Source organism: Plectrocnemia conspersa, unplaced genomic scaffold (genome assembly GCF_051122295.1).
Source record: "Plectrocnemia conspersa isolate PC_06_02 unplaced genomic scaffold, ASM5112229v1 ptg000002l, whole genome shotgun sequence".
NCBI lineage: Eukaryota > Metazoa > Arthropoda > Insecta > Trichoptera > Polycentropodidae > Plectrocnemia > Plectrocnemia conspersa.
In genome coordinates, this window is record NW_028277166.1 from 3,514,756 (window position 1) to 3,529,417 (window position 14,662).

Consider the following 14,662-nt stretch of genomic DNA (forward strand, 5'->3'; position numbering starts at 1 on the left):
ATGTACAAAAAATATTTTAATGGTTCGTTAATAAATAACGCTGAATTTAAACTTATTATTAATAATATTTATGTATTATTTTACATTTCAGCACGGTTATTATTTAGCTATAAAAGTCTCACCTAGTTTAAAAACGATTGACTAATGACTCCTCTTTTTTGGTATAAATTCAGTTTCAGAGCACCATTGTGACGATCTCTATCATCACAGATGATGATTCTTTTTAAGAATGGTTTCCTATTTTTCTGATAACTAGCAAAAAACTGACTTCTGACACATATTTGTATATGCAACTTTTAAGTTTCCTGCAAGTTGTTCGTGAATTAGCATCAACAGTGTTTCTTATTTTTTTATTCACAACACTTGGAACTCTTCCATAGTGCTGATTTTCAAGGTTAATATTACTTTAAAAAAATCTCAAACTAGCACCTTACAATTCTCTGACTAGCAGTACCTTCGGCAAATCAAAAATTTATATTACTCATGACTTGCACCTCATTATATTTCAGTTTGAATTTATACTGTAAAATACGTTAGATCTGATGTCTAATAATAACTCTTACAGGAGCACGAAATTCTTTAAATTGGACATTTTTATGCCCCCCTATCCCCCCACGCCAGTCGATTGTTACCTTCGCCCCATTATCGCTTCTTACTTTTAACGTAGCGTGGGCGTCCCCGTAAGTGACGTAACGGTGTTCACGCATATTTACGAGCCGTCGAAGGGTCACGCCGGTTTGGCGCCGCTGCCCCACTGACTCTTGAGTCTGAAAACGTCTAAATCGGTCCGGCGAGCTTGTGTATAGACGTAGACAGAGCCGCCGCTGGTGACTCGTCAGTGTAGCTGCGGGCGCCCTCGCGGAAGGGCGTCCCTTGCTTGCGCCAGTGCAGCGCGATGACGGGCCTGTGAAAGGTGCGCGAGAATAATAATATATCCAAGACAATAGTGATAGTGAAAATAATTTAACCAACCATTATAATATATACATACATATAAAAAGACAAAAAAATTGTTTCAGTGAAAAATCGTGAAAGCTCAAGTGGTGTGTATGCGTTAAATGTTTTAATGCATATATGTTTTAAGTAATGAAAAAGTGGTTTAAAGTATCGAGTACTAAAGTAGCAGGTCTCTATTAGCTATATTAGTTTGTTTTAATTAGCATTATTTATTTTATATTAGCTTATAAATAATAATTGCGATTTTTAACACATTACGCGCATTGCTTATCACTGGACTTCATACTTGAAAAATACATATACAATATTGTCAATAGATATCAAACTAGAACTAATAGTAATCAATATGTCAAACTAAAACAGTTGCCATATTTTATATTCTATAGATAAAAAAAATACCCAAGATAGCAAACTACGAGTTTTATTAAAAAGTAAACATCTCTTATAATTCATAGACTAAAAAATAATAATAGTAATCCGATAGAGCACTTAAATTATTTGGCATTTTTGAAGTGAATAATTTTATTTTGAGACTGATTTATTATAGCTTTAATGTATATTTTTAACATAGTTTATTTAGACCTAAGAACGAATTTCTTCATTCCAATGTCATACAAGTCTCTCTCTATCTTTATTTTCGGCACCAAGAGCGCGCAGTTTGGATAATCAATTATGGACAATCATATATAATATTATCAAACGTTAAAAACATCTATCAAAGTATTTATTTCCTTAAGTTCGTTTTTTATTGTGAGCATTAATATTCAGCCGTTTTATAATAACATCATTATCATTTACAGAAACAAGTTAGTGCTGAATTTCAGTATTTTTTTCTTTTCGCTTTTCAAAATTAGTCAATGACAAGGCCATTGTAAACACACCATTTCAAGTCTATTAAATCTTAGTGAAAATAGTAGCATTGCCAACAGAATAAAATATTTTTTACTTAGCCATGTTTTATTTACATATATGTAAATTATCTTGAGTGATAAGTATAGATCCCAATTTAATAAGTTAATTCACAGTATAAAATATTATTACAGCGCTTTTTAATCTCATAATCTATAAAATAAGATAACAGCGAAACATAATAAAAAATATGTATTTTAATTATTATTAAATATATATTTTTTCTTTGTTTTTTTTCTTCGCATAGAATTATTTTTAAAGAATATTTAGAGCGTAAAAATAAAGCATATGTTATTACCAGTATTGTGACAGTAAGTCAATATTTAGTAATTATTTTGTAAATCATATTACTACAGATATTAATGCAATAAATTAACTGACTTAAATAAACTTGTTTAAACATTACTTTAATTGCCTTAAGCTATATTTTATTATTTTCTTATATTCTTTGATATTATTTAATATTTTTTTTTAATTGTTGAAGTTTTAAAACAATATTTTTTACTTAAAAGGTAATATAATATTGACTAAATAAAATGTATTGTATTATGTAATACTAGATTTTTCAATACTATACTTATATATATATAAATTTGTTGAAATAATATATACATTAAATTTATTCGGTAAAAAATATTTGTTTTAAATCTAAACCAATATATTTATAAAATCAAACAATCTGCTTTTATAAAATACAACAATATAAATACAGCAAATCGTAAACATTTAAGATAATTTGAATAAACAAAAAAGCTAAATCAATATATTAAAATGCATTAAAATCTATTATTATAAATATAATTAAATGATTATAAGGTGTATTAATATATTTTAAAGGTGAATCATAGTTTTCAAAAAATTATATAATTTTTTTTATAGATATACTCTTAATTAATATAAAATAATAGCAACGCACATATGTCATTTTATCATTAACTTTTATATATTCATGATTTCCGATAAATAAAATATGTTTATTATATGTTGTTCGAAACAGTTCTTATCTAAGTAAAAACTGCTATATATTATTTTAAAGTTCGTATATTAAATTTTTTTATAATACACAACATAATAATAAATAGTATTAGAAATATTTTAACTATGGTGATTAACATGTTAAAATGTTTTATCATCAGAATTGCAAAAAAAAATATTTTGAAAATCGATTTTGATATCTAATGACACATTGTTTAATATAAACTAAGTGAAGCATAGTATAGTTATAGAAACGCTTACCGTTCAGTTTTAAAGCTTAAAAAATCACTAGAGCTTTTGCTCGCAATTAGCCGATAATTTCAAAGCTTCGCCTCTAATCTAAAAGCAATTTCGTTTCAAACACACAAAACGCCGCTGCCAAGAAATATAGAAAATTTTAAATCATAGCCCGGCGGCGGCGTTCTAATTTCGTATCGTGTCATATTATCACGCAAATTTTATCGCGAGGATCGCAAACGACACAAGACATAATGGCGGTGACAATATGTCAATAGTGCTTTCGTATATTAGACTTTGGAAGCTCAGTGGCGTGACGAGCTTTCTGAGAGCTTAATAGGTCGGAAGCAATCGCCGAAGAGGGTTAGCCTTAAAACCGATTGGATTGCTGTTTAATGCAATTATCTGTCCAAGAATTAGGTTTAGTACTTTTGTTTATGTAGTGTTATTTTATTTAAAATACTGAGTATATTTAGCTTATTGTATTATTAGTTATACTAAACAACATACTTTTTTGATTATGTTCTTACAAATTTCTAAAAATATTCTTCCTGTTCTAAAAAATAAAATACAGTGAAATCTCAGTATTGCTAAGCTCACAAAAATTCGTTATATTAAATTTAAGGAAGATGCTATATCAGGGTGATAAATAATTTTTTTTTTAATTAGACCAAAAATTAAAAACTGCTTCATCCAAGATATATTTACAAAAAAACTATGTTTAATATTAAAAAAAATATTTCTATTGTTTTTCAACGATTTTTAACTAAAAATATAAAAAATTCTATTATTTTCTGAAAACATGATACTATAAAAACGATCAGCTTGATATTGCTTATTTTAAAATTTAAAAATTACATTAAAATTATTATATAATATCATTTTTTTAATTAAAAAAAAATAGTAATATTTGTAAGCTAATTAGTTTTAAAAAAATATATGGTAAAGTTATATAGCGAATTAATAATCGACAATATGATTTAAAATCAGTGTGAAATTTTACACTTAAATAAACATATTTATCTTAAAAATTAAAAATAGATTAGTCACTTATTATGTAAAAATGTGTTGAGTATAAGTTACTATTTATGTTCATATGTAAAAACGCCCCTTTACAGAGATAAATCATTCAAAACTAAAAGTTTAGTTCTCTTTGAAGCAAAATTTATAATATTATTATAATTTTCTCACTCTTCAATTATAATATATCATAAAATAATAATAAACGTTATATATCAAAAAAGTAGATATAAATACATATACTTATCTTAATTGATAAATATTTCAAACTGACACATTTACATATTGAGCAATGTAGAAATATGTTTTCTATTCGGTTTTAAATTCATTAAAACAATTATTTTTCAGGTTTTTTGCACCTTATTTTATTTATATATTCTTATTGTAATAAACAGTTCTAAATATTGGTAAAAAATATATTACAACGTTAGATTATTTTTTGAATTAAACATGGAAAGAAAATACATAAAAAACAATTTTACATGTAATTTTGGTAATATATGAAAATACGCAACGTAATTGGCCATAAAACCTCAAATTGGCTTATTAAAAAAAGCCTTACATACATAGTATTGCTTATTATACATGAAAAATCATATTTATATTACAATAATACAATAAAAGCACTGTTTATTATTTGAACTAGCATTTGTATTATGACATTATATGATTAATTTTGCTTACAAATATATATTTACATTAATTAATTTATCAAGTAGACTACAGCTCTATTATTTTTATGATTATTATTAGATAATAATTAATCTCAAATAGAAATAAAAAAATATTATTACATTATTTCTTCATTACAAGTCAATTATTTCAAAACGCTTTGATACGCTTGCGTTTGACAGTCTGAAAATCGCAATTTAAACCTATTGAAGAGTAATTATAAATATATAATTTAGCTTAAATGTTATAAACATAGATTTAAAGAAATTTTTACGTTGGCGTTTTTCAATCAATCACACAAAAAGCTTCTTTGTTATAAATTTTATACTTAAAAACTCGCCAAGGTAATTACTTTTTCCGGCAAAACCCATTATGGCATAGATTGAGAATTATGTTCTCTTTATGCTCACATTGTGCGAAAAGCCCACGTGAAAATCCGCAGATTTGCTCAGGTGTATAAATAATTTATCATTGAGATAACAAGCTTGAAAGATAATAATAATATTCACCATCTTAAGCATTACGAGCCACCAAACAAAACACTGGCTGACGTATAATAATGGATGGCGAAAAAGTGTAATGGATATTTAGGATTTCATCAACGTCACGTCAAGAAAATGTACTATACACATCCTTAAATTCATACAAAGATGTTTGCATTATTAATGTTATACAAAGTAACCCAGATATTTTGGAAATAAATTACATTTTGTGTTTGTGTAATACGGTATATATTAAATCTGTCCTGAAAATTAACAATCAAAATTTCATGGGAAATGTATTCAGTAAAATAATCGAATACCGAGATATTTATAAAAAAAATTAAAAGTTAAAATTACCATTAATATATTTCTCAAGTATTTTTTAATAAAAATGTTAAATATACTTAATTATAATAAAGTTTTAAAATATTTTTTCAATATTATATATTCCAAAAGAAAATAACTTTTATAAAGCAAAAAAGTGACGCTACATTATATTGACTTTAATTTATAAAAATCTAGATTATTTATTAATAATTATTTTTTCTAGCAATATGCTTTAATATATAAATGCAGAATAGTTCAAGGTCACAGAATAGTAACCTTGAGGTTGCGGGTTCAAACCCCAGCAGCATAGTCGAATTTTTATTTATAAAAATTCACTTTTATTAAAAAAAACGGACACAGCTGCAAAGTGGCATCTATTGATTATAAACTATTAGATAACACATAAAAAATAATACTTATTGATATCAATGATTCCCAGAATTAGTCTGTTAGGTTATATCAGAATATTTATAAAGTAAAAAGTTGTAGAACTATTTAAGTTCTGTCGACAATTGCACGACGTGCACAACAATTCAGCGAATCACAATTGCACCTTGTGGTTATTGTTTGGCTAGGTTCAAGAGCTTAGTAATGCACAATCCCTTTGAAATCTCACCATACACACAAAATAACTTTTTTACATTGAGCCCTGGCTTTGAGGTAGATTTTCTACTTGACCTAGAATGAAGATTGTTGTCTTATCTCCAATTATTAAATTATTGAGAAAAGGCAACTAGCAGAAATATTAAGAAGCTCTTGATATTTACAGATATGCGCCGACTTTTTTAAATCGCTGAATTCGTATGCAACCCATACACATTGTCTCCAAGCCTTCCCAATATTTTTATATGTCTGTGCACGGTTGAATCAGACTGGTTTAGTATCTCTGTCGGTCTTTCACATTCAAGACTATTCTTGTTTTCGAAATTTCCTGTTTAAATTTTTAAAACCATCTTTGCCATTTACTGATACTAACTGTCGGTATCTCACTATCGTGAGGTACCGAAGCTGGCGAGTGTGCGAATACCGGACCCTCAACTTTTTGGGTTTTAAATATTATTTTTTGATTTTCTTAAATATATTTTTAAATTAAATAGTTTAAATTAGACATATTTATTTATGATTTTTAATGATAGTCAAAATGGTTCAATCTATAAAAACTACTTAACATTTTCAATTCATTTAAAAATATGTTTAGAACTTGACTAAATAACCTATTACATTTATTTCGGAATTACTTGAATAACCTATTACATTTAGTTCGGAATTACGCTTAATTTACTTAGAAATATAACTGAAAATATATTTTTTTGAAATAAAACCTAATAATAATATTCTAAAATGTACGAAACACGATTTAAATTGATTCATATGTATCTATTAATTAAACGTGAAACATATTTACTATTATTAGTATATAGTAATTTCACCAATAAAATAGGAAAGTGCGAGATTTTGAGTGCAAATGCGCATTTTTAAGACCGTAGCGTAAATTATCTGTTAGCAGATATATATCCTAGATATAGACAGCAATAAATACTTGTATGAAAAAACATTTAATTATTTGTATGTTTTAAATTTAAGTATGATAGAATTTTTTTTATTTTTCAATGCCAATGATTTAAAAATAATTTTATTTTTTACTTTTACTTGTATAATATATGTTTTCAAACGACTTTTTGAGAACTGATGTAAATAAAAATGGAATTCGCCCACTTCGTCGATAAAATGAAAGCTGTTAAAGGCTATGGGGCCATTTTCTCAATTTATGATCACTTTTCGAATTGAACTTTTTTTTATAGAATTGAGGAAGTTTTTTATTTTATATTTAACATGAAACTGTATTTTTCAAGCTTGTTATTGTTAATAAAATATTACATATTTATACGAAGGATATTATGAAAGTAATGATATAGTTCAGAAAAAAAAATAAGATTGACTTAAAATATCATGAAAACAGATTTTTAGCAATAACAGATTAAACGTCATAAGTCTCGCGCCATTTTAACACTTTGAGCACGCAAAGTTACGATACTTATTTCACAAAAAACATTTCTTAAAAAAAATGATGAAGCTCGAACAACTTTATTAAGAGTTGATCTGATGTAATTTATATTATAGTTTTACGATCAATTTTACAAAAAGTATTTGCTTTTATATTATAAAAATTTAAATGGCAATCAAAAAAAATCTAAGTACTCTGAGCAGTCATGTGAATAATATGCTATTATTTTTTCTGGATTTATCTTAATTTTTTTAATATTCCTCGTATATTAAATTATGATGAAAATAATTATTATATACACAGAAGCTTATTTGCAATATTGTATAATAAAGAATCGTTATTTAATAAAAAATAAATAGGGCATATTTATATAATGTATAAGCACAATAAAAAAATGACACGAACCAGAGATACTGCCTCGAGCTTTTAACAATACACTTTTAGAGCTTTTTTTATGGAACGCCTTACCTTTGAAATGTAGGTCAATATACATAAACTATCCCATCAATCAAATGGTATTCTATACATAAACCCTATATACAATATGCAAAGTGTATACACAAACTAACCAAAATAAATAAAATATTATTCATAAAAAAAAACTATTTATAAAATTTATTAAAAATATTTTTTATATGATTATAAACATTTTCTAACACTTTTATTTAATTTATTTATTTGTTAAGTATTTATGGTTTTTACAGAACCCGTCATGTTTGCACCAACGTTCAAAGCCAAAGCGCCCGCCTCAGGTACAATTGTGTACAATCAAAAACTTTTAATTTTTGATGTATTTTGTGAACATGTTTAACATGATTTTGATGTGATTTTTATCGTGATTCGCGTTTAACAGTTTGGCTATGATTTATTGCATATTAACGAATGAAAATAAACCCATAATCCGTTAACCCTTTTTTGATTTTTATTACAATTGTTGTTTTTCCCCAAAGTGATTTTGTTCGGCTAAGGTAAGTGAATCAATGTGTTTTGAACCACCCTATGTTCGTAAATAAACCATATGTGTTTGTGTACCAGATTTTAAAAATATCTCCTTTTTTATATATACACTTATATAATTTTGAAACAACTTTTTATGTTATTTGTAATAACTTAACTACCATTATTTAAAATCATTTGAAGTGAAAGTTAAAATATTTTTCTCATACAGTTATTCGTTTTATAATCAGACTCGTTCTTATTAAATATTATTGTAGATTTAAAAATGAATGTAAACAAAAATAGAAAAGTTTTAATAAAAAAAATCAGACAAGACAGATTTGGCTGTCAATTATGAGACATAATGAACCACGACTGTAGATCTCCAATATTTAAAAATTTGTTACACACATTGTATAACGCTGTCACTTGGAAAAATACGTAATCATTTGAAATATTGAGTAATCTCCTAACAAAGTTGACCAACCATTGCGGACTGGCAAAAGTCCAACGCGCAAAAATACAAAACGTTCTCGCAACCAATTAAAATCAACACTTCCGTTTCAACACTTAATTTTAACACTAATTTACCCTCGAAGAGAATCGATCAAAGTAAAATTATATAAATATAAATCGTTTCGTGGCATGAATGCGATATATAGGCGAAAGCTCCCTAGTGAAAGCTCGTCGTTGATTGGAGCTTTTCCGGTTGGTAAAAAAGCGGCAAACGTCTGGCATACATCTCTCGAGGCACTCGAATATACCAGTTTTCCCTTTTATTTTTTTCCTAATAGCAATATATATTCCTTTAGTGGCGGTGGGCGCCGAAGGTTTACCGCCAACATGAGCCCTTTATGCGAATGGAAAATATGTGGAAAAGTCTTTGTGACTGCACGCGAGGATAACTTGACGTTTATCTCGTATATCATATAAGTCAGAAATATATGTAAATGTATTATATTACAATATATTAGAATATGTACATGTTGTATATGTCATATTTGTATAATAAAAACATATATTTATTGCAAAATATATTTTATAGTATCCCAAAATAATATAGTAGTAATTATGTTTTTTATCGCAATGAAACATATATTAATTACCACATATGCATATATGTATAGAAACATCATTGTCACTATCAGGCTGTGGAGTTGAAATGACAGACCTTGGAAGTCAGAGTCTTTGCTGGCGTGTCGATTTGTATTATTGTCAGCTGTGATTTCGTGGTGCTGCTGAGATCTATCATGATTTGGCATAGCTCCGCTTGGAGCGAGTTTAAACGAACTCCCCTTATTCATTGGTATATCCTTGAAAGTTCTCCACGGAAGTTTCTGATGATAGTAGTTAAGTGCTGTAGTGTTCGATTTATATATTCTCGAAGAAAATAAATAAATCTAACGTCCCTTTCCAATCCTTAATTTTTTACTATTATCAATCATTTGAGGTAGAACCAGACTCTTTAGCGTAAAATAACTTTTTAAATCAGTAAATTTGGCAATGTCTTCATTCCATACAATATCTAATTCGGACATTTTATACCAGCTTAGAATTTTTTATTATTAAAATAGTACGAAAATACTTCAAATCAAGTTAGGATACTATTAATTCCGTTCGTTCGAATTCGCATAAAATTTCATAAGAAACTCTGCTTTGAGGTAAATTTGGGGGGTTTTATGGCAGTTTTTACGATTGTGTGTGATCGCGACACTTGTACCTAATAAATATAAATTATCATGTCAAGCGTATTATATTGAAGTTTATTTAGGTATTTTTATATTTATTATTACTTAGCATTAACTGTTCATTAGCCATAAGCTTTTAAAGATATTTCAGTGTATTTATTTTTATACAAAGCTAATTTAATTTGTTACAAAGTTAAGTAAAGTACGGTTTGTAGCCTGGTTAAATTCTAGATTCTAGATAGGGTTGACGTGAAGAGGGAAGCTGCTGCTTTTTCAGTTTTCTCTGTCTCTGTCAATGGAAAGTTTGAATAATCTCTCTTGTGTCCCAAATCGGAGATATCATGTGTAAGTGAAAGTATAGGCACTATATATGTACTTTTATACACTCGGCCATAAAGGAGGTTTCTTGCTCGCACACTTTTGGTGCAATTTAGGAGTGTAACTGGATTTATTTATGCCAAAATTTAAATTGTTGAAGTTTTTGCAACCTCGCACTTGTCTTTTCTCATTAAATTTGTTTGAGAATGTAATACATTTGTGCATGTAAAGGCATCAAACGGCCGTTGGGTGTGTATCGCGTACAGTATACGTTGTATTGTGTATTTGATTTATGGCGCTTTTAACGCGTAAAAAGTTTTTTTTTTCACAGTTAATTTCACCCCACAGATACACGATCTGTATGTATATAAATAACTTAACCATCGTGATTAGAAAGAATGTAAACATATAGTTACATCACTGATGTTTTAAATATGATATTGGGAATTACTACTGTGACTTTAGGTCGTGAAATTATTGGTATCTTTTTTTTTATTTTACATAGATATAAATTATTTTAGCTCGTATTTTATAACACGTCACGTTTATCAAATTAATGTTTATTTTCATGTTTTTATATTTTATTTATCATTATTGGTTAATGTGATGTATATTTAAAGATGCATTTTTTGTGCTTAACTTTTTCATTAGAAAGAATGTTAATACAAAGTGACATCCTTGATGTTTTGAATAATAACACTGAAAAAATTTTTATTTTTGGTTGTAAACAAATGTCAAATCAACCATTTTTATTAAAAAAAATGTTAGATTTGTGTGAAAGATATCAATGTTTGTGAATATTACCCTAAAAACAGAGTAATATCATTGATGATTTAAACATCAGTTGAAGCAAACTCTTGTTGACATTTACGGTTATAAATATATGGTAAAATAATGTTTCTCAAATTATTAGGCTAATATTAAATATAATATGTTATGGCATAGAAAATTATCACATTATGATATTCGGTTAGGTTTCAGTACTGCTTTTCACTCATAAGTTTGCTACAGTCTTCTGTTTTCATAATCTTGCTTATTAATTTATAACTGAAGAAACAGATTGTACCTGTCCTTACCTAATTGTAAAAAAATACAAATTATTTGCTGATACCACATTACTTTCACGTTACCTTGCATATGTGTAATATTTTTATTACGCATACTAAATGTTTTGAAAATATAAAATTACCACTATCGTTAATTTTTTTTTAGAAATATTGCTGAAATTTCGCTTAACTAATTTATTTTTTAAATATTATTGGCGAAATTGATGAAAAACTTTTAGGGATTATTTATTATTATAAATCAAAAATAATTATCAGTTAAATAAGAAACCGATGTTGGGTATCGTGTTTCGTACATTAAGCAAAATTATTTTTAGATGAAATGGTTAAGATTAAGATTTTCCAAGTATATTATATTAATGGAATAATAAATTTTCTTTTTTGTAAAAATATGCTATCCATAAGATTTTATTATAAGATCTTTTACAATGAAACGTCTCTCATTCTTGGACTATTTATGTAAACATTTTATTACCTGGCAACCCTAAATATAATCCTGTATCAGACTCTGAAGATCAACGATTCAATTTTTAATCTTTCGCAATCCCTCGGATTTGCTCAATGGCATAGCGTACAAACATAAATCCAACAGAAGCAAACACACACACGAGCTCTAAATTTATTGTTATTTTTTTCCCAACGTTTACACAACTCGGCCGTGTTTACAATGTCGTAAAGCACTCCCTTTCCAGGAAGGAAAATTATTTTGCGAGCGCAAAAGATAAATAATAAAAAAATATTTAGATTATCTCAAGCCATCTGGACCGGTCGGATGGGTTACGAGCGAAATTTATTGCTGCCACTTCAGTCAATTGAGCAATAACGCAATTCGGCAGGCAAGGATTGCCCAAATTGTTCGACCCCTAATTATTGTCTGGGCTTGGTCAATTGGACCTTCAGGATATGAGTCGTTTGTTTCTGAGAAGATCTATTAGATCAAGGATGGGCAGACGTTTGATGACTGCGGTATTAAATATTTGTGAGGGTATTATATATTTAATAATTATAAAAAAAAATAGTATAACCATTAATTCACCCAGATGTTAAACTACATTTGCAGTTATAAATTAGTAGTAATATTTCATTATTATTATTATTATTATTATTAGTATTTTTTAAACTAATTTAAAATTACTTTTTACCGTTCTTTTGTCTTTTATATGGTAGTTTTATTACCACAATATTTTTTAAAAAAACATTAAAAATTATATTTAAAAATATATACGACACTTATATATTATTATAGATATTTAGAGACCTTTCATTCACATAAAGCTTTTGAACTAGAAGAAATCTATTGATATAATACTGAATCAAAAATTTCTCTGTGTCATAAATAGAATATTTGAAATCAATTCCAGCTATTTTCGGAACGTTTTCTCATCTTGATTGTGTTGTACAACGGAATTCTTTAGAGAAACTCATCCGTGAAGAATTTAGGAAATTCGCGTCATAATCTGGAAATATAGCGATGATTGACGCAATTCAGTACAGCAAAAATAATTTTAGATCATGGTTCAATTGCTGATGTTTTCGTTTAAATTTAACCGATACATATTTAAGAATTTGTGAATTAGTTCGATAAGATAAGATTATCGGATGTGTATTTTACTATATAAAATACAAGTTGATAATATTTTTGCCAACCAATCTTTTTATGAATAGTAAAATTTATATTTTTATAAAAATATTAGTTATTAATAATAGCTCAGAGTTATAAAACATACATAACATATTAACAGTAATATTTATAATATAATAAAATTGTTCGGTTTAAATGTTATAAATTAAAGTAATACAATTTATTTACATATATAGTTTTACTGTACAAGATATTATGCATATACCAATATTTAAACAAATGTAATTCAGTATCGGGTGGCAGTGTCTAATACGAAAGAGGCAAGGCTGATCAAAATAGTCTTTGAAGAAGGCATAGTAAATTTTTCCAGTGATACTGGTGATTGTGATTTATTGCGCAAGTAGTAATTACTTTATAAACTCTCTTACATAAACAAGAACGAATAGAAAAATTGTTTATTTAGACAATTTTTTATTTTTTGTGAAAAAAATATAATAAAGGGGCATGAAAAATAATTATTTATTTTCATTGTTTTTCGAGATTTTTTAAATTGTAATTCATTATCGGGTGGCAATGTCTAATGCGAAAGAGTCAAGGCTGATTAAAAAAAGTTTAGTCTTTGAAGAAGACAAAGTGAATCATACTGATACTGGTGGTTATGATTTTTTGAGCAAATATTAATCATTTTATATACTCTCTCACATAAGCAAGAACGAATATAAAAAAGGCTTATTTAGACAAATTTTAATTTTTTGTGTAAAATACATAACAAAAAAGCATAAAAAATAATAATTTATTTTAATTTTTTTCACGAATTTTTTTTTCATTTTTAATTCAGTATCAGGTGGCAGTGTCTAATGCAAGTATTAATCATTTTATATACTCTCTCACATAAGCAAGAACGAATAAAATGCTTATTTAGACCAATTTTTATTTTCAGACCTAAATTTTTATTTTTCGTGGATAAAATATATTGAAGGGGTATAAAAAATATGAATTTTTCTTTTTTCATGAAAAAAAAATTTTTGTTTTTTTTTTATTTGTACATTGCCTACCCCCTCTGAAATGTTACGTTTATTAAAACTTACAATTGATATATGTCACGTAGTATAAAAAATTGTTTCAAGGGTTTATTTGTAGAGCTCTTGTATTAAATTGATACAGCACTAGAGATTCTGTGTCGAGACAACCCGGGAATTTATTCCCGAGAATTCAAAGATTTTTTGCTGTCTCGAGTCCCGGGAATTTAAAAATTAATAACCCGGGACTCGAGACTTTCCGAAGTGCAATTTTACAAAAATATGTAAAAAGCGAATTTGATGTCGAGCTTAATTTATGTCTCGATATGAAGACAAGGTAGAATTTCTTATTACCCATAATCTCGAGATTTTGAAAGTTACGAAATTGCATTAGAAAATCATTAATTGATCTTGGCATCGGCCAAATTTGGAATGAATCGAACATTCACGTATTGGAAAATATTTGTGAAG

General features: G+C 27.1%; 1 protein-coding gene across 43 annotated transcripts in view; it reads left to right on the plus strand.

The window, feature by feature from the left end:
• The window catches only part of CAP (Cbl-associated protein), a 146,881-nt gene that overhangs the window by 86,741 nt on the left and 45,478 nt on the right, over nt 1-14,662 (plus strand). For 25 of the 43 annotated variants that reach the window (XM_088205329.1, XM_088205330.1, XM_088205332.1 and 22 more), the window contains one exon: nt 8,289-8,336. The exons of 11 other annotated variants lie outside the window; for them this stretch is intronic. In XM_088205329.1, coding sequence (XP_088061455.1) covers nt 8,289-8,336 — 48 coding nt within the window. Of the gene's footprint in view, nt 1-804; nt 914-8,288; nt 8,337-14,662 lie in introns of those variants that run through there. 7 more of the 43 variants (XM_088205337.1, XM_088205341.1, XM_088205343.1 and 4 more) reach the window with 2 other exon arrangements.